This window comes from Gossypium arboreum, chromosome 8 (genome assembly GCF_025698485.1).
Source record: "Gossypium arboreum isolate Shixiya-1 chromosome 8, ASM2569848v2, whole genome shotgun sequence".
Classification (NCBI taxonomy): domain Eukaryota; kingdom Viridiplantae; phylum Streptophyta; class Magnoliopsida; order Malvales; family Malvaceae; genus Gossypium; species Gossypium arboreum.
Genome location: NC_069077.1, coordinates 79,993,053 through 80,014,706, shown reverse-complemented (window position 1 = coordinate 80,014,706; position 21,654 = coordinate 79,993,053). Strand labels below are relative to the sequence as shown.

The 21,654-nt window shown below is 34.9% G+C and overlaps 1 protein-coding gene across 3 annotated transcripts; it reads left to right on the top strand.

The window, feature by feature from the left end:
• Nucleotides 1-10,676: 10,676 nt before the first annotated feature.
• Nucleotides 10,677-20,681, top strand: LOC108467183 (serine/threonine-protein phosphatase 2A 65 kDa regulatory subunit A beta isoform-like). Of its 3 annotated transcripts, none has more exons than XM_017767744.2 (14): nucleotides 10,677-11,018; nucleotides 11,308-11,747; nucleotides 12,315-12,561; nucleotides 13,215-13,327; nucleotides 14,156-14,235; nucleotides 16,186-16,327; nucleotides 16,447-16,527; nucleotides 16,797-16,901; nucleotides 18,024-18,206; nucleotides 18,448-18,540; nucleotides 19,233-19,372; nucleotides 19,455-19,521; nucleotides 20,064-20,165; nucleotides 20,355-20,681. In XM_017767744.2, the coding sequence occupies exons 2-14, from the start codon at nucleotides 11,355-11,357 to the stop codon at nucleotides 20,409-20,411; spliced, it is 1,803 nt and encodes a 600-aa protein (XP_017623233.2). In that variant the 5' UTR covers nucleotides 10,677-11,018; nucleotides 11,308-11,354; the 3' UTR covers nucleotides 20,412-20,681. The 3 variants fall into 3 exon arrangements, with proteins under 3 accessions (XP_017623233.2, XP_052887904.1, XP_017623230.2); XM_053031944.1 differs by having other exon boundaries at nucleotides 10,682-11,018; nucleotides 11,333-11,747; nucleotides 20,292-20,681; XM_017767741.2 differs by having other exon boundaries at nucleotides 10,683-11,018; nucleotides 11,333-11,747.
• The last annotated feature ends 973 nt before the right edge of the window (nucleotides 20,682-21,654 follow it).

The following is a 21,654-nucleotide window of genomic DNA, read 5'->3' as shown; positions in this document are numbered from 1 at the left end:
TTGCAGTAATCCAGAAGGAAATTGATGTTCACTTTCACTTGTCGGCATGTCGACATTTCCCATGAACTCCGTTACTTCTCGTTTAAGCCTGTGCCACCAATACAGTTCTCGCAAGTCGTGATACAACTTATTCCCTCCGGCACAAAGTCCCCATGAGCTTCCTTCAATATTGGTATCTCAAGTCGAGTCCTTCGGAACACAAATTCTTCCTCGGAAGCATAAAACTCCTTCAATATTCAGTCCAAAATCATCATTCTCACCCTTCTTAACTTGCTGAAACCGAAGAACCAACGAGTTATCCTTCAACTATTTTTCTTTAATCTGCTCAGTCCAAATAGGCCTCACTTGCAATTACGCTAATGAGACTTCCATCATCAAAGCAGACTCAAGCGTGCAAACAAGGCTCTCAAATCAGAAACAACCCTTCGACTCAACGCATCAGCCACCACGTTAGCCTTACCTGGGTGGTACTCAATCGGACAGTCGTAATCCTTAAGCAACTCTACCCATTTTCGTTGCCTAAGGTTTAACTTTTTCTGAGTTAACAGATACTTTAGGCTCTTATGGTCCGTGTATATGGTACACTTTTCTCCATATAAGTAATGTCTCCAGATTTTCAACGTGAAGATCACTGCTGCTAGCTCTAAGTCGTGCGTAGGGTAGTTCGCTTCATGAGACTTAAGCTACCGTGAAGTATAAGCGACCACCTTACCCTCTTGCATCAGTACACATCCTAACCCCACATGTAACGCATCGCTGTACACAGTGAAGTCCTTCCCAGACTCCGGTTAAATCAACACTGGTGCTTTAGTCAATACCTTTTTCAAATGGTCAAAAGCATTTTACTGACTCTCAGTCCAGACAAATGCTACCCCTTTCCTTAACAGCAGCCATCAATGGTGCAAACAATCGAGAAAATCCTTCTACAAACCTTCGTAGTATCCCGCCACCCCACTGAAACTCAGTATTTTCGACAACGACACAGGCGGCTTCCACTCCAAATCGCTTCAATTTTCCGAGGGTTCACCTTAATCCCCTCAGCAGAGACCACATGTCCTAAGAAGGTTACTTCCCTCAACCAAAATTCACACTTGCTGAACTTTGCAAAGAGTTCCTTCTTCCTTAACACTTGCAGCACTATACGGAGATGTTCATCATGTTTCGCTTCATTTTCAGAATATACCAGGATATCGTCAATAAAGACGACTACGAACTGATCTAAAAATGGTTGGAACATAAGATTCATCAGATCCATAAACGCTGCAGGAGCGTTCGTCAGTCCAAATGGCATAACCAGAAACTCGTAATGACCATACCGAGTCCTGAATGCTATCTTATGGATATCTGCCTCATTGACCCTTAACTGATGATATCCAGATCGAAGGTTGATCTTGGAAAATACAGAAGCTCCTCTAAGCTGGTCGAACAGATCGTCAATCATTGGCAGTGGATACTTATTTTTAATCGTCAGTTTGTTCAACTGGCGATAATCAATGCTCATCCGCATCATACCATCCTTCTTTTTCACGAATAGCACTGGTGCTCCCCATGGAGACACGCTTGGCCTAATGAAGCCCCTATCCAACAACTCTTGAATTTGAGCCTTTAACTCCACTAACTCCTTCGGTGCCATCCTATACAGTGTGATGGACACGGACGCCGTTCTAGGCAACAAGTCTATTCCAAACTCAACCTCTCGGTTCGGAGGCAATCTTGGAAGCTCCTCCGGAAAAACATCTTGAAACCCCTTTATGGTATTAACCTTATCCACTGTCAGTCCCTCCTCTTCTGACTGACTTACAAATGCCAAATAGACCTCACAACCTTTCCGAATGGCTCTTAATGCTGACACTATATTGGACAATTAATCCCTTCGCTCACCTATCACCATAACCTCCTCATCCTTTGTGGTCCTTAACACCATTCGTTTAGCACACAATCCAGAGTCGCTTTATGCTTAACAAGCCAGTCCATTCTCAAAATAAGATCAAACTCTCTGAACGGTAACTCCATCAGATCTCCAGGGAAAATCTTACCTTGAGTTTCTAAGGGTACATCCCTATACAGTTTGTCTACCCTAACCGAGTGACCCAAAAGACTTAGTACAGATACCCCACTCACAAACTCCTCAGAGTGCACACCCAACGACCTAGATATGGCACATGCAACATAGGAATGAGTAGATCCAACATCTACCAAGGCAGTATACGGCATGCTAGAAATAAAAAATGTACCAGTCATGACGTCAGGTGCGTTACTCTCCTCGCAGCGACAAGCAGCATATACCAAAGCTGGCTGACGAGTCTCAGTGTTAACAGTACCCTTACCAGGTGTCCCACGTCTATGGCCATTACCACCACGACCTCGGCCATGACTTCTCGACAGTGATGGTCCACCTCGCGCTGTTTGCACGGGTTGCACAGCCCTTTGTTCAACCACTTGAGCCTGAGCTGGCCTCTTAGGACAATCCCTGATCTTATGTTCTTTTGATCCACAATGAAGACAAGCCCCAGAACGTTTCCAACATTCCCCTAGATGCATTCTACCACAATCTCCACAAGCTTGTGGTCTAACAATATTCACCGGAACCGCTCGAACTGGTTCCTCCATCCTAGCTCTCTTAACATTCTGGTTTGCAGTACCAGTTCATCCAGCATCTCTCCTGAACTGATTTTGATCCCTGTCACGGTTCCTTCATTCAGATTTCTTCACCTCTTCGGCTATCTTATCCTTTTCTACCAGTGCAGCAAAATCGCGCTCTCTTTGCAGAGCTATGAGCACCCTTAGCTCATCCCTGAGGCCATTCTCAAAGCGAACACTGCGCTCTTATTCGGTAGAGACAATACCATTAGCATACCGGCTCAATCGCAGAAACTCTGCCTCATATTTAGCAACGGTCTTACCACCCTGGGTCAGGTTCAGGAATTCCTTCCTTCGCGCATCCACATAGCTAGCTCCAACATACTTCGCCTTGAAGGACTGCTTAAACAAATCCCAAGTTACCCTCTCAGCTAGGGTACCCTTTCTCACAGTGATCCACCACTGATAAGCCTCGTCCCATAGTAAGGATACTGCTCCTTTTAACTTTTGCTCCACTGAGCAGTCTAAGTCATCCATAATCCGCTCCGTGGCTTCCAGCCAGTACTCAGCCACATTTGGGGCTACTCCAGACGCACTCCTAAAAACTTCCACTCCGTTGGCCCAAAGTCGCTCAGAAATGGACCCCCTATTCATGGGCCCGATATTAGCTCCGGCCACCCTTTCCAAAACTCTTAACATGGCTTGAGACAGAGCGTCATCCCCTGCAGCCTGATCATACGGCCCATTCTCATCCACCGGTGGTGGTCGTGCTACTCCAGCGGGTATGTGTTCAGAAGATGAAGATCCAACTTGAGTACTACCTCGGCCTCAACCACGGCCTCTTCCCCGAGTAGCTCTCTTACTCATATCGATTTATCTGATTACGAATTTTATGCATTTAGTTTACTGTTTCCACTGTTTATTACAGAATATCTTATGAACAGATAAGGTTTCAGAGTTGTTCTCTCGTAACCACAGTTTAGCTACTGTCTCAGTTTCCTAGGGCTTAGTTTACCCTATAGTCTCAGTTTAGTAGCCTTTACGCTATATTATCTATAGTACTATCTCTAAGGTTTAGTACTAACTACTGATGCTGATTCAATATATAAAATGAATAGTACTTACGACCTTGGTGCTGTGGATTCAGTGTGCCACCTCATCGGTTTTAGATAAACTCAAAAGATTTAGACTTTTGAAATCCATTTTCCAAACATTTGTGTTAAAAAAAACAAGTTCGGAGATTATCTCCTTTAAACAGGAAATTTTCAAAAGTCAAATTTTTCCAAAAATACCCTCTTTTTTTTGGCATAAAGTTTTGAAAACCCTTTTTGGACTCGATACACAACCGAGTTGTTGCAACCTAGGCTCTGATACCACTAAATGTAGCACCCTAAACCCGGCCCAGACGTTAAGGCCGAATCCGACTTGCCACTTTGAAGTCAAAAACCCGTGTTCCCTTTTTAGTGTTTTAAAAAGCCAACTTTTGTCAAACTAACCAAGTGAATGGAAGCTGGGCACCAAGTACGTATCCATAACAGAGGAGGTGAGCCATGAAGGCTGCTTAAGTACCAAGCTCTCCGATTGGATCCAATCCTAGACATGTCCACATCCATTGCCACACTTGGTTATAATAAGTTGAAATTTCTTTGGTAAATAGAATATTCGTGACGTCATGTTATTTAAAAAAAACAAGTATCGTTTTGAAATCACGCCCTAAGTCTAGCCCATTTGAATTAGTATCCATCAATTTAAAGTTGTTTTTAATAATATAATCCCAGAAAAATCAAATAAGAAAATAAAGTTAAAATGGCCTTATTACAACCCAAAAATTAAATAGTAATTAAAAATAACTTAAGAAAACCAGGTCTCTTTTTCAACCCAAAAGTATTCACTATGGCCACTCTGAATCCCGGCTCCAAGTCACCCACATCAAAGCTCACTGCAAGGTTAAAGAAGGGTGAGTTTGGGAAACTCATGTGTAAGGAAAACCCATTCAAAGCCCAAGTCAGCTCAAGCCCATTGGGCCTAAGCCCATTCAGTAACATGGTCTGGGCGAGCCCTTTCAGATTACAATAAGCGGGCCTTAGCCCTTATTCAGATAATGAGATGGCCCATAGGCCCATTTCAAATACATGCAACATCAAGTAAACATATGGAAGCCCATTTGGGAGACTACTCAACCCACCAACCACTACACTCCACCGTACCAGCCATACACTCCATGTGGGAATAGCTCAACCCACCTAGCTCAACACTCCACAGATTGCTTGCCTTGTTGCTCGATTATCGATAAATTGAGGCAAAGCCTCCAAGACATGGACAAGCCACTTTCAAGACTTCCTCCGTCAATATCCCAGTCCCATGCATCAGATAATAACAACATGGCATGCAGTAAATAACAACAGTCAAACATGCATTTAGGTCAATTTAACCCTAGGGGTATTTCAGTAATTTATCTCCTAGAAGTAAAACTGTAAATTTTCCACTTTTAAAGGTATTTTAGTAATTTATCTATTTTAGGATTTTTCATGCATATTCCTACCTTTCACGTACTAACAGAATCACTACCGAGGGTTCTGTAACGCCCCCACACCCGAGACCGTCGCCGGAGTCGAGTATGAGGTGTTACTAAGCTTAGTTTAACATTTTTAGAACTTTGAATTATTTGTTTCTACATTCACAGCTTTTAAGCTACTTGCGTCACAGTCACAAGAAAAATCATATCTCGAGTTACGAAACTCGAAATTAAGATCCGTAAATTTTCCCTGAATCTAGACTCATAAAACTATCTACTAATTTTTTTCTAGAATTTTTGGTTGGGCCAATTAGTACAGTTTATTAGTTAAAGTTACCCCTATTTCAAGACTCGACTGGTCTGACCTCTATTTACTACGAACCACATTTCTCTCTGTACAAAATTCATATGACTATGAGGTTTGTTTATACTAAAACTAGACTCAATAAGGATTCTGAGGATATAAAATACACCACCTAATTATATCTTTACAATTTATGGTGAATTTCTAAAGTAGGAACAGGGGATTCAGAAACTGCTATGACTCTATTTCACTAAAATTAAAATATCTTCTAACATATACTTCCTTTACTTGTTTCATTTCTTTCATGTGAAACTAGACATAATAAGCTTCAATTTGATATGTATTTCACCACCAAATTCAATTTCTATGATTTTAGTAAATTTTCAAACTCGCGTTAGTGTTGCTGCATGTATTCTGTTTATGGTAAATTTCATCCTTTTATGAGTTTTATGCACTAAGTATCTTAATAGTTTTCCTTAACATCAAACATAATCTAAACTAACCATTTTCATAATTTATCATTATCAAGCATTTCCTCAACCATTTCACAACCATACCATAAGATCATTTACACAAAATGGGTATATTGCTATACATGCCATACTTAAATTTACAAGCCATTTACCAAAAATCTTCGGATAGTGTGGTGAGCCTTCGACCTATCCCGACTCTGAGTGGCTTGTCCAAAACTACAATGAGTAAGAAGGAGGAGTAAGCATAAATGCTTAGTAAGTTCATATGCAAATAATAAGTAACATAACAAAGCAGTTATACCAGTCAACATTAGCATACATCACTAAAACACATATCACATTTTTAATCATTCTTCATCATCTTATTACCTTATCGTGGTTGTATCAATACTCAACCCGAGGGTTAAATACATACCTGTCCAAAATATCCATTTCATATCACTTACCAATACGTCTCTTTACATCTCGAAATTTTCCTCCATTTGAGTAGAACTTTACCCGTTGAACACATCGGAATATAATTCGGATACATGCAATCAAGCAATCATGTAACCCGCCCATAAGCGAACTCGGACTCAACTCAACGAGCTCGGGCGTTCGCATCCATAAGTGAACTCAGACTCAACTCAACGAGTTCGGATGCCTAGTTACATCTCACGAACTCGGACTCAACTCAACGAGTTCAGACATTCGCATCCATAAGTGAACTCAGACTCAACTCAACGAGTTCGGATGCTCAACCATCCTAGTGACATGTCACTTGTATCCTAATCTATTCCTAAGGTTCAAACGGGCTTTTTCCTCGAACACTTATCCTTGTCGTCTTCCGTAGAATGCCGAAATCAATACTCGGTAACAATTATATTTAACAAGTAGTTCACATAATTTACATATTATTTGAAATTAACCACAAAGCATACATTTCATAATAAAATTCAGCATAACACATAATTAATATCAATAACTTAAAAATAACAATTATGCTACATTATTTACACATGAACTTACCTTGGTACCAAAATACAAAGATTTTGCAATTTAGTCCACAATCTTTTCTTTTCCTCGATTGAGGTCGATTCCACGTCTTTCTTGATCTAAAATAACACATTTAGCTTATTTAATACTCACATTATCAAATTAATCCTTAACTCAAATTTTGGCAAAATTACAATTTTACCCTAAACTTTTGCATATTTACATTTTTGCCCCTAGGCTCTGGATTAAACTTTATTCCTTATTCTTATGTTTTACAACATGCTGATCACTTTTCTCTTCTATGGCAACATCAAATTCTCACTCTAACATGTACTTGTGACTATTAGGTATTTTTACCGATTAAGCCCTTTTACTCGTTTTTGCTTAAAATCGAGTAGTACAAGTTGTCTAACATAATTTAAAACTTCATATTCTATCATAAAACATCAAAATACACAAATTTCACCTATGGGTATTTTTCCAAATATAAACCCTAGGTTAAATTATTGCTAACATAAGCTTTATCGAGTTAGGGATCTCAAAAACGTAAAAATCATTAAAAGCGGGCTTGGAATCACTTACTATGGAGCTTGGAAGCTTGAAAAAACCCTAGCTATGGAGAACCCTTGAAATTTCGGCCTAATGAAGAAGATGGACAAAATTGGCTTTTAATTTTGTTTTTAATTCATTTTAATAACTAAATGACCAAAATACCCTTACTACTAAACTTTCCAAAAATTCCTTCCATGTCCTAATTTTGTCCATGAACTTAAAATTGGTAAAATTGCTATTTAAGACCCCTCATTAATATTCCAAAACAATTTCATACTAAAACTTCTAGAATGCAAGTTTTGCAACTTATTCGATTTAGTCCCTACTTTCAATTTAAGCACTTTAGGCATAGAATTTCATCACGAAATTTTCACACAATCATGCAATCATATCATAAACATCAAAATCATTGTAAAATAATTATTTCTATCTCGGATTTGTGGTCACGAAACCACTATTCCGATTAAGCCTTAATTTAGGATATTACAGGTTCTTACCGAATTGGGCCCGTTGGCCCATCATTTCAATTTTGGCCCATTAAGCCCAAAAATATCGAGGGCACAGAAATCATAGACTTTGTAGTCCAAACATTGCAGCTTACCAAAAACATTAATCGATTTACCTCACGAGTATTCGCACACTCGCAAATCTACAAAATACCGCTTTTGACATTTCGCTTTTTGACTTTTGCCGATCTAGACTAAGAAAGAGGGTGTTAGTTACACACTGCTTTGCGACGATATCTTGTGAGATCCACACACGAACCGCCTACAATTGGATTACTAACACGTTAATCTAACTATTCAAATACAAACTACGTATTAACCCCTTACAATATTTGGCCAACCACACCTACAGGTCATAGTAAGCTTATAAGAAATCAATAAGTAAGCTTATAAGAAATCAATAAGCAACTCATTAACAAATTTTTGTCAATGTTTACCACATAATCATAATTTCACTGCAAGCTGTCTTCCTGAGCAACAGTCACTAAATCATTTATAACTGGAGCTAAGAAACTCCAAATCAAGTGCCGTTAATTTTCCCTGAAAATAGACTCATATATCTTCTATCCATAAAATTTTCAGAATTTTTGGTTTAGCTAATCAATACCAGATTTTTCTCAAAGTTTCCCATGTTTCACTGCTTGACTAATCTGACCACTCTTCATTACGAATCAAATTTCTCATTGTACAGAATTCAAAATATGTTCTCGTTTATTTCATTTGAAACTAGACTCATTAAGCTTTAATTACATAATTTATTCAGCTTTTAATTTATCTCCCACAATTTATGGTGATTTTCCAAAGTCACGTTACTGCTGCTGTCCCAAGCAGATTTATTACCAAATCACTCTTTCACACCTAACTTGCATGCTTGTTATTTAAACATGTATATCACCAATCAATCATCACATATCTATGATTTTACTTCAGTATAATCTCCATTTCATCATTTTAAAGCACAACATGTTAGCCGATTTTTCCCCTTAGCATCTAAGGCACATGCATGCTCATTTGTTTGGCTCAACTTCACCTATCTTCCATTTTTCATCAAAAGAACATGAAACAACAACCAAAAACCAAAATATGCTTCATGAGTTAGGGTAGAATCAAGAAGAACTCATGAATATCAAGATAGAAGCAAAGTACCAAGAACTTACCTTCAAATTTTCCCCCTCCCAGTGACCGAATATTCAAGGGTTTCCTCCCCTATTTGCTCTCTTTCAAATTCGGCTATGAAGAACAAAGAATGAACAAAAACCTTCCTTTACTTCCTTTTGTTATTCTTATCACTCAACATTTTATGACACATTAATGATATACTAATATTTGTGCCGTACTCATGCCATAATTCCAATAAAAATATGCCCATAATGCTTACCATGCCCATCATCCATTAACTATTAAAATGCTAATGCCCATCATCCATTAACTATTAAAATGCTAAAATGCATACATTATCAACTATCCATCACATTGGCTGGCCACTACATTAAAAGTGGGAAATTTGACATGCAAATCCTCCTATTTTGCACTACTATTTATTTGGCCACTACAAATTAGCCTATAGCATTTTCAAACATTTTCACATAGGTCCTATTTCATAATTTCACTCCCTTTTTCTTATGGAACAAAAATTAACTAAAATTACCGGGTTCTATCTTAAGCTTGGGCCTTCTAGAGGCCCACTAACATAATTAAACCTATGCCAACATTCACAGAATTCACGAAAATTGGGGCGTTACAATATCAAAAAATGATTTTTTTGGAAGTAGAGTGACTAAAATGAAAGTGTAAACTTGATGTGGTGTATCCAATCAAGTGCCATGAAAAGTGCCTTAAAAATTGAATGATGTAATTTCAGGAATTACTTTTTGGATAACCCAAAAAAAAATGAGTGACTAAATAAATAATTTACCTTTAATTTATTTTGATTTTTCAAAAATTAAGCTTAGGCTTATCACTAATACACTATTATTAGTGGTGCCCAAAAATCAAAATTTTTCATGAAAACTATTTAGAAACCATATGTATTTTCATTGTTTTTAAGTATCATGGTAAACTCCAATTAGTAAAAATTCAAAACTAAGTCACTATCTTTTTTATTATATAATGCTATGGTTTGTAATTTTTCCTATAAATAACTCCATTTAAACAAAACTTGTATGTTAGTCGACTACTAAATTACGAACTTGGCTAGAAATTGAAGAAATTACAACATTTGTCCAAGTAACAATTAAAGAATAAAGTGGCGTGGCTTCCTTTTGAAACTTGAATGCGGACATTCATACATGCTTCTCAAATTGAATTAAACCAGCAAATAATCCAAAGGACGAAAACACATAATAATACGCATGACGTGTGTTAGTTTCAACTTTGAATTTGTGAAACTAAAGTACATCTGTTAAAATTTTATATTTTAAAGTAAAAATTTGGACAAATTTTATATTTTTAGTTGACTAGACTTGAATAGCTTTTTTTTTAAGAATATTTGAAAAAATTAGATTTCTTTTACATTTCTATTATCTTAACAAAATTTTAGAATTTCTTTGTTAGAAATTTGAAAAAATTTATATTATCATTTTACTTTTAACATTTTTATAATTTTTGGAATTATACTTTTTTAATTTTATAAAATTCGAATTATTTATTGACATATAAAATAAAGTGGTGCTACATCTGGTGCTACATCAACAATAAAATATTAAAAGTCAAAATAAAATAATAAAGATAAAATATAAAAATTTAGGCGACACAAAACAAACCTTTAACCGTGTAAATGTTGCTTATTTTACTTCATCATCTAATCTTCAAAGTTGAGTTTGCTTATATCGGACCAAAATGCAAGTGGTATAGTATTACCACTTTCCGTACCTTCTAAATTACCTTAGGACTGGAATAGTAGTAATTGATTGCGGGAGAGAGAAATAGTAGTCAAAGAGAGCCCCATTGTTTTGAAAAGAAGAAGAAAAAAAGGAACCCTCAATCACAAAAGCGAAAATTTAACCAATCTTCTAATCTTTTACTGATCGATACCTTTTTCCGTCTCTCTTCCTGCTTCGCTTAAGATCCGATCGAACTTGAACAGCTCCGCACTGGACACGAACCCTCTAAAGGTACTCCACTTTTTCCTTTTTAACTGTATGAAAATTGGCTTCTCCCAATTATAGATCTCTTCGCCGGTCATTTTTTGCTTCAGTCTATTTAAGTTTCAAATTTTTTCCAATTTTTTTTTATAGAAAGGAACATGTTTTTTCTAGCATTTATCAGGGTTTCATCTTCACCCCTTGTTTGGTGAAAAATGAAGGAAAAGGTATAAATGGTTAACTTAGGGTAAATACTTCTTCGAGTTTCTTTACGGTGATTTCTAATTGTTCAGAAATTCGAATTCTGAGATAGAATTAGATAGTTATATTGGTATACTTTACAGGCGTAAGATCTTGTGAGTTAACATGGCAATGATTGATGAGCCGTTGTATCCCATTGCTGTGTTGATTGATGAGCTCAAGAATGAAGATATCCAGCTTCGTTTGAACTCTATCCGCAGACTCTCTACGATTGCACGTGCACTTGGTGAAGAAAGGACACGGAAAGAGTTGATTCCATTTCTGAGTGAGAACAATGATGATGATGATGAAGTTCTCCTTGCCATGGCGGAAGAACTCGGAGTTTTTATTCCTTATGTTGGAGGTGTGCAATATGCTAATGTATTGTTACCTCCATTGGAGACTCTATGCACTGTTGAGGAAACTTGTGTCAGGGAGAAGGCTGTGGAATCATTGTGTAGAATTGGTGCCCAGATGATGGAGCAGGACTTGGTTGAGTCCTTTATTCCATTAGTGAAGGTTGGCTTCTGCTATTTGCTTTCATATTCCTCATACAATGTGTGTGTGTGTATATATATGTATATATATCTCCAATAGTCTTGCATATTTATTGGATTTAGGAAGTTGATTACCTTGAAATGCAGATGCATGTTGGGAAAGATGAAATAACATTTTGCAACAAGATTTTACAGGAATTTGATATAGAGTTCAATCGTGGCTTTAGGTTTTTGACCCAAAAATTGTTAGTGGAAGAATAAAAAAACTCTAAATCAGACAGTTGACAAAAATGTACTTGCATTATCTGTTTTGTGATTCTAAATTAGCATGTACTGGTTGCCATAGCAACTTGCATGCTCTACTGCACTGCCATGTTATGAATCGGATTTACCTATAATATGATAATGTTCTGCCTCTGCTCTGACTAGGACTTCACTGCCTCCGCTCTGACTAGGGCTTCACATTATCTTGGATATATAATCAAATTCACTTTTAATTTTTGATCCTAATTAGTTCTTGATTTAGTTTTACTTCAGTACAATAGAATAACTGCGTCTTTTTGTTGAATGTTATTGTCTCAAACATCAGAGATTGGCTGCTGGTGAGTGGTTTACGGCTCGAGTTTCCTCGTGTGGCTTGTTTCATATTGCATACCCAAGTGCCCCGGAGGCATTAAAAACTGAACTGAGAGCGATATACAGTCAGCTTTGTCAAGATGATATGCCCATGGTTAGGAGATCTGCTGCAACAAATCTTGGAAATTTTGCTGCTACTGTAGAAGCACCTCATTTGAAGGTGGACATCATGTCAATGTTTGATGATCTGACACAGGATGGTCTGTACATAAGCTAAATATCTTTTGATTTGAAAGTAGCTTTAAGTATATACTTCAAAAATGCAGAACAGTTAATTTGTGGTAAACCTGGTCAAAATCCTAAGGAAAGAGTTTGTAGCCTTATGGAGCTTTTCTTCCTTTTAGAAGGGGCTTAGGTGCAAATATGTAGGAATGAAGAGGCATTGGGACATGTATAGCAGGCTGCTCCTTTGTAGCTCCAAGGAAACTTGCCTTTATGTTAGCACTAAAGAAGAAAAGAAAAAAATTAAAAGAATGTGTTTTCCCGTTTTGCAACTTCATCTATCTGATAAATTCAAGGTGTGTTGCTTAGGAGCAAGAGTATCGTTTTGAACAGTCTCATTAGCAAAGAGCCAAAGGCACTTATAACTTTTTTTCCTCCTATCTTTTCAAACAATTATGTTTTAAAATCTGTGAAATTTCTAGTGTCTCGTGTAAAGCTAACTAAGGTCCATGATGTACTTTTTCGGGTTTTGACCTTATTTTGTAAATGGAAAGAAAAACACACCTGTCTATTATCATTTGTCTCTACTAATGCATTTTATCATCCATGTTAAATTTCCAGTATTGTTGTCAGGTTCAATTTTTATAGATGGTTTAATGCTAATTTTTTTACTAAAATTTCATTCCTGCAGACCAAGATTCTGTTCGATTATTGGCTGTTGAGGGTTGTGCAGCTCTTGGAAAGTTGTTGGAACCCCAAGATTGTGCAGCACATATTCTCCCTGTCATAGTTAATTTCTCACAGGTAGACCATTTGATAAATATTATGTTACAAACATGTTACGGTCTCTAATATTCCTTGTCTTATTTTGCCATTTCCCCCCATCTTTTTGATTGAGGAAGTTGGGGTAAACTCCGTATTGTTGTTTTATTTTGCTTGAGTCCTACATTATCGACATATGTTTTTTAAGCTCTTGGCATTTTTAAAAAAAAAAATTACTAGTCTTTTTTTCTCCTGTATTTGAAAATTTTAATTGAGGAGGTTGGGGATTTATTTTACCTTTTCACAGTCATTGAAGATAAAACTTATCCAATGTTCTTCTGATCGCATGACATTCCTAGATCACAGTTGTGTTAGAAAGCACTAATGTCATAAACTTTTTGATCATCTTGCTTGCACATATTGCATCTGTAAATGATTCCTTCCAGCATACTTTTGAAGGAAATAGATTATCACATTTTGTTATTTCATCTCAAACTGCATCATGCCCATTTTGTCACGAGGGCTTTCAATCTGTGTTATGCTACTCTATAGGGATCCCTCATATCTTTGGGGTTTACCAAGTTCTTGAATTGAGATTTATATTCACCAGCCAAAAATTGATTAACTTCAAGGTTGTAAATGTTATGTTCTTCACAACTCTTTTTTTCTTTTCATTTTTTAGAATATATATATTGTGCTTGTTTTGATGGATAGTTAATTTTAAGGCAAAGTATTTAGCTCTTGCTTCTAAGAGTGAAATGTAATGTAAAATCATTTTCTTAAGTTTTTCCTTTTATCCTCTCTTATATTCTTTAGTTTAGTAATTAATATTTATGTTTTTTTTTTTTGGGGTGTTACTTTTGCTTTTAGGATAAGTCTTGGCGTGTCCGTTACATGGTTGCTAATCAATTGTATGAGCTATGTGAAGCGGTTGGTCCTGAGCCTACTAGGTAAATATCTGTCGTGTAAGAATTCCTCATTATTATTATTTTTGCTTTCATGATATCTATTGCTATGGTTGTTTTGCTCCATTTTAATTATTTTTTTCCTATTTTTCCCTTTTCCCTTATCTTTTGATGAATTTCCTTTCTATCCAATTTGAAATCCATGTAATTGGCTTAAGTAGCGTATGGGAGCTTAAATTTGAATATAAAAAATTTTAGACTCCATTTGGTTTCAGAAAATAGAGGCCATTTTCATTTTTGTTTTCTTGGAAAATAGAAATCACTAATGAAAATGTGTTTGGTTGAAAATTTTAGAATGATTTTTGAAAAATGAAAATGAGAACATTTGAAAATTAGGCTCTGTTTGATTTCAGGAAACAAAGGTTCTGGTTATTTTTGTTTACTTGGAAAATGAAAAACATTGAAGAAAACATGTTTGATTTAAAATTTTAAAAATGATTTTTGGAAAATGAAAAAGAATATGTGAAAATTAGAAAATAATAAATAATTTTCATTGTTTTCCTAAAATGCTTTTTAAAATTGAAAATGTTGAAAACAAGGGTTTTAGCATTAAATAATTTGGCCCTGGTTTAAACGTAAATGCAAAAATATTTTTTTCAGGAGTTTTTAAATATCAAATCTGGTACTTTGGTTCAATTTTTCATATAAATGTAGAATTTTTTTATAGATTTAAAATTATTTGTTTGGGAGAATATAAAATTTTCAATTTCTAGATTTTGATTTGGCTTTAAATAAAAATTCTAGGTTTGTATTTAATTCTCTAATACATTCATCTCAACGACCAATAATTGAAACAGGATAAAATATGAAAAAAGAACATGGACATGACATGAATAGAAAAACTTGTCAAAATTTATATAAATATATATTTCCTAGATAACAATTCTAACAATAATACAAACAATATGGGAGTTTTCATAGATTGATTCCATTGAGATTTTTTTTAAAGTGTTGCAAGTACAATACAAATACATGTTTGTGTGATCACAAGTATCAAACTATTACAGCACGGATTGTTCGAGTAATCACAAAGTAGAATCAAACAATTACAAACACAAATGGACTAAGAATTGATATAATCCAGACTAAAGCTTACAAATTAGAGTAATTGAACTGAAATCCACACATGGCAATTGCACATGGGGTAGGTCTTGAACTTGGGTACCCAAGATCTAGGGCTTTTGTCTTTGCCAATTGAGCCAAGGCCTCATTGGCCAATATGAGAGTTTTTTTAATACTAGATTATGGGATATTCACGATGAGAGTGAAAAATTTTTGTGACAAATTCAAAAAATTTGATATTACACCTAAATATAGCTTTGGTTGAAATGGTAAAATTGAATTATAAATAATTATAATGTTTTGGGTTCGTATTGCATCATATGTAAACATTTTTCTAGACTTTATATAAAGAGACAAAATTGCCTTCAAAATAATAACTATTACTTTGTAAAAATAAAGGGCTTTTGGTAAATTTCCCACCAAATGGAAATCTGGTTGAAGGTTGACACCAAATCATTGAGAATATTAAATAATAGTATAGATTTTCAATTAGACAGGGCATTTTTTGGCATAATATAAAAAGGATAAATTATCATTACATAGAAGTAAAAAAATGATAAAGAGAAAATTGATAGATTTTGTTTCCTACTTTCAATAGTAATTTGAAATCCTTGTTTTGGACTATCTAAAATTGATGTGGGATTTACCGAATCCAAATTTATTTCTTTTTATTTGATATCCTAACAAAAAGTTTGGATTTGTAATCCAGAGCCAACTCTTTTTACTCAAATATAAGTTCCTAAAACGGACCTCTAGTTTATTTATCAAATCCATATTTCAACGATCTTAAGCCGATTTTTCTTACACTCTTGCATTACTTGGGATGATGCTCTTGAGTTGTATTTGAATTATATTGTAAGTTTACATGTTTAGGTCGGATCTAGTTCCTGCATACGTTCGCCTGCTTCGTGATAATGAAGCTGAAGTCCGAATAGCTGCTGCGGGAAAAGTAACCAAGTTTTGCCGAATTCTGAACCCGGAATTAGCAATTCAGCATATTCTTCCTTGTGTCAAGGTAAAAATGCTCATGGAGAACTTTGGCTACTTTGTCGAGGTTCTGTTTTCATATATTGCTGTAATTTAGTTTTTCCAGTCTCAAGCATTGTCCTGCCTGATTAACATTGCCTACTGTAGGAACTATCAACAGATTCATCCCAGCATGTTCGTTCTGCTTTAGCTTCAGTTATAATGGGAATGGCACCTGTTTTAGGGAAGGTACACATTCTGTTTGTCTTGTGCTTGGATAGCTCACCTTAAATGGAATTTTGTTTTTCCTTGGAATTGGCATAGGTTATTCCATATTGTCTGGAGATGCTTTAGATGCTTTGCTGGTTTTGTATTGTTGGGTCTCACTGATTCTAGAAGGCATTGTTTCCTATTGTTCTATTACATTATAAATAGAATTGCATTCATGCTATACATGGGTTGCAAGTTTTTCTTTCTTTTTTCTCTGCATATAACACAATCTCCTTTGATGTTTATAGGATGCGACCATAGAGCAATTGCTTCCCATATTTCTTTCTCTTTTGAAAGATGAATTTCCAGATGTTCGACTGAATATCATTAGCAAGCTTGATCAAGTGAACCAGGTTTGTTATAATTGTTAAGTTGTCAGTTAAGATTTATTAAGAAAGCAATGGTTTTTTTTTTATTGTTTTCTACATTAATTTAAGATTTCGACAATTTTAATCAATCTTAGATTGCAAAATAATAGTGGACAATGGTTTTTATATTTCTATGTTCGATTGAAAAGTGAAAGGAGGTAAATCAATCTCAGATACTCCTTGTTTTTCAACTAAAGTTTGAGAGATTGATTTTATTTTAGCTGCTGGAGAAAACACCAATATATCTGGTACTCCAACTTGTATTGTGCTCGTAGTACCCGTGTCTGACATGGATATGGGTAGTTGGAAAAACTTAGAAAAATTGAATATACCTCTGTTGGACGTATCCCACCTGAGTCCAAATAATTCGGCCACATGACTGTTCAATTTGGTCACAATGACTATAAAGTTATTTGTTTGATCATACTGCTGCAATTGGTGAAAAAAAGAAAAGTTCTTTGGATATCAACAATTGACATTTCTTCTGATTATTACAACTACTTTCAATTCTTCTTCATTGGTTACTATTATTTTACAGTTTGAATCATATATAGTTTCAAACACATTTTTCATTTTAATTGTCTAATACATGTACATCAAAAGATAATGAAAACAAGAACATTATATATTTGAAAAGTAAAATGGAAAAAAAAAAGGAAGATTTTCTCAATATCATTCTTATATTAGTAAAACTGTTTTGGAACAAAAAAAGATGTTGACATATAATAAATAAAGCTTTCCTCCATTACCTGGGAAACTAGAAAAGAGAAAGGGGTACACAAAGAAGATGACAAGAAAGAAGAAGAGTTGGGGCTAGAGCCAACTGCAACTGCCTTCTTATTTTTGTAGTTGCAAAAAAAAAATTAAGAAAATATGACGTGAAAAAATACAATGAATTGGAAAGTAAGTTCAAAAGTATAATACCTTAGGAGTATATAGAATACCATGTTTGATAAAAGTCTCACGGTGTGTTGTTTAGCAGTTCTCTCATGCAGTTTCCTTACTGCTCACCTTGCTATTTTAGTCATTTGTTTTGCAGGTGGGTTGGAAGCATTACAAATTCTGAGCATGTTAGTGAATAGCTTTATAGTTTATCTATCATTGCAGGTGATTGGAATTGATCTGCTGTCCCAGTCCCTATTGCCAGCAATTGTGGAGCTTGCAGAGGATAGGCACTGGAGGGTTCGGCTTGCAATAATAGAATACATTCCTTTATTGGCAAGTCAGTTGGGTGTTGGATTTTTTGATGACAAACTTGGTGCACTCTGCATGCAGTGGTTAAAAGATAAGGTGCAAAGAACTTTGATATGGAGCAAAAACCAATGTAGTTTGTCTGTTACTTTCTGAGTCATTATATTCCAGTTTAAATGTCTTGTAATGAAATATTTGTGCATGTCAAATCTGTTCTGTGTGCTTTAGGTTTTGTTTGCAGTTTACGAATTGCTAGTCTACCTTTAAGAGGTGTTACTAGGAACTTATTATTGTAATATTACAAAATAAACTTTGTTAACAACATTGGTGTTCATTTTAGGTTTATTCTATTCGTGATGCTGCTGCTAATAATGTGAAGCGACTGGCAGAAGAATTTGGACCAGATTGGGCAATGCAGCACATAGTTCCTCAGGTCAGTATGCTTTTGTTAACGAGAGGTGTCAATCGGGTGGGTTCGGGTCGGTTTTTTCTGTTTTGGGCTTTTTTGAGTTCGGTCTCGGGTTCAGTTCGGGTTTGTTTTACATTCAATATGTTGTTACTTGATAATATATAACTATTTTTTAGATCTAAATGATCTAAAATTAGGAATTAAATGATCCCTTATAAGTTTATACTCCAAGAATCAGAAGCTAAATGCAATGAAAAATAATTAAAGAAAAGAACTTGAAAATTAGGGACCATTATCACAGAGCTTTTGTGTTTGTGTGATCGACAATTTCATTTTCTAAAAAATTATTATTTCATTATATATAAAACAATTAATTAATTTATTAAGAAAAATATTTGAATAAAACTAATAATTAAAGCTTTTATAAAAATATTAAATAATCTTTATTACTAAAATTGGGTTCAGGTTTGGGTTAGCCTTGGATTTGAATTTTTTTCGTTTCATACTTTTTTGTGTTCGGGCCTTTTCAAGTTTGGGCTTTGACTTTTTGGTCAAATCAGGTTTAAATGGGTTTAGGCTCGGGTTTTTCAGGTTGAGTTCTTGGGCTTAGGCCCATTTTGCCACCTCTGTTTTTTTTTTTTTAATGGGTGAACAGGAGACATCTGAAGATGTTGGTTCTCACTATGACCTCTCCTTTTTGGGTAATCTATTGACAGGTTTTGGACATGATTAACAATCCTCATTATCTGCATCGGATGACCATTCTACATTCAATTTCTTTACTTGCCCCTGTTATGGGCTCAGATATTACTTGTTCAAAACTTCTACCAGTGGTTATTAATGCTTCAAAAGATAGGTAATGCTGATGTATTTTGATTTGAAAGGTTATATGTTTGAATTCTGACTTTGTTTATGAGACTGAAAATTTCGAAACACAGGGTACCCAACATCAAGTTTAACGTGGCCAAGGTGCTGCAATCACTTATTCCGATTGTTGATCAATCCGTGAGTAAACTTTTTCTTATTTTAATAGCTGTCACGTGGTAGAATTCTAGTATTTGATTTTTTTTTTCTTCCTTTTTCTAAACATGTAGAGTTTTAGTGGAATATCCTTCATGGGAGCGGAAAATCTGTATATGTTTCAAAGTAGCTTTTGTTATTATTTTAGAAAAGAAATATTAAATTAAGATGAAAAGAAAGGAAAAAAAACCATCTGAATCTTGTTGAGTCTTGCAGAAAATTTGAGGGTTTATACTTTTCCTGCAAATCATGTGATGTTATACGAATGCCACCTATTGTGTCTCTGTTTTTTATTTCTTTATGTTCCTCTTGTCTCACCTTGGTTTCCCATCTCTGAATTATTTTAATTCGTTGATGTTACTGACAATTGGTAAAATTGAAGACTTATCATCTCATTTAGCTCTCCTGGTTGAAATGGAAGAAGCTATTTGTTTTTAGGGTTATATATATAAGGATATTGTTATGGTAGTTTACTATATTCCTGGATTTGGAATATAATTTTGTATTCTTGGATTTGAACAATACAGGTAGTGGAGAAGAAAATCCGTCCATGCTTAGTTGAATTGAGTGAGGATCCTGATGTAGATGTCAGGTTTTTTGCCAGCCAAGCACTAGAATCAAGCAATCAGGTCATGATGTCTTAGCTTGTCTTGTGTCATTATTATTTTTTACTTCTGTTTTGTCCCCCCACCCCCCCCCCCCCCACCCAGTTTTGTTTTTGTTTTTGTTCCCCTCTCAATATCTCATATTATCAGATACATGCAGTTTCTTATTTGTGGTGCTGAATTCCTTGTCAAAGAATCTTTTATTTTGTTCAGAAGAAAATGCCTGCACCTGTGACATGCTTTTCTAATCACAATCAAACGAATTCTTGAAATGTCCGATGCCATTATCAGTAGAGATGTAATTGAGCGACATATGTTGAGTCCAAATAAGTAGATGTGCTTCTATTCGGTTAAATCTTTAAAGGAAGCATTTGGTTTACAAAATGTAATATTATTTATGGTAATAAGATTTTTAAAATCTAAAATATTTTGAGATTTGATGTTTGGTTAATGGAATGTAAAATTATATAACGAGAGATTGTGTTTAGTGAGTTTTGAGAAAATTCTGAAATAAGTTAGAAAAAGGGAATTCATAAAGAATTAAGTTGATATTGGAGGTGAAAATTGATGTAGGAAATTTGTGAATGTGAAAATGTGGATAAGGTATCATATTGTAAATTTTAAGAAGTTGGCGGAACAAAATGTAAATTGTTCAAATTTAAGTAATATGAGTTAATAATGATTGTTTTGCATGATAATGACTTGGAATATGTTAAATTGATAAAGATCTTTTCGGGATTAAATTAGAAAAGACGGAAAGTATAGGGATTAAATTATAATTTTTCTTTTTATCAAAGAAACTCATAAATGCAAAATTTTATGTGAATAATTGATAATTATGGATTATAGGTGCTAATTAAAAATTCTTTTGAGGTCTAATTAAAAGTTCTTTTGAGGTATTCATTGCCTTGAATGGAAATAAAAAAATGATAAGGGATTAAAGGGTAATTTTTTTTTTTTGTAAAATTGGTATTTTGATTATTCACATGGAATTTATGTTGAAATTGAAAAAATTATATTCTGAGATATTAAAATGTTGGGAATGAATATTTAATCATTGTATTGGATTTTAACATGAGGTTAAATGTGAACCAAACATTTACATTTTTTTCTTTGACCCAATTTTAAATGGTGAATAAAATGAGAAAAGAGGACACTCTTTTTCTCATCTTTTCTCCTCATAAACGGAAGCAACAATTGGGGGTAGAGGGAGGGTGAGGGGAGGTCGCATTTCTTCTCCCTCTCTTTTTTAAACAAAACCCTACCTAAAACCCAAGTTATTTTCACAAAAATCTTGCAGAAAGGTTCATTTCATCTTTAAATCCATCATTTTCAACTTGGGATTTATGAGTTTAGTGAGAGAAAATAATGGGTAGAGAGGAAAAGCTTCAATCAAGGTAAAAAAAAAAATGAGGAAATGGTGGGACATATTTTTGTTTGAAAGATATTCAAGATTGTATTATGTTTATGTTTATGTGAGGAAATGGTGGGACAAGTTGGAAAAGAGTTCCCA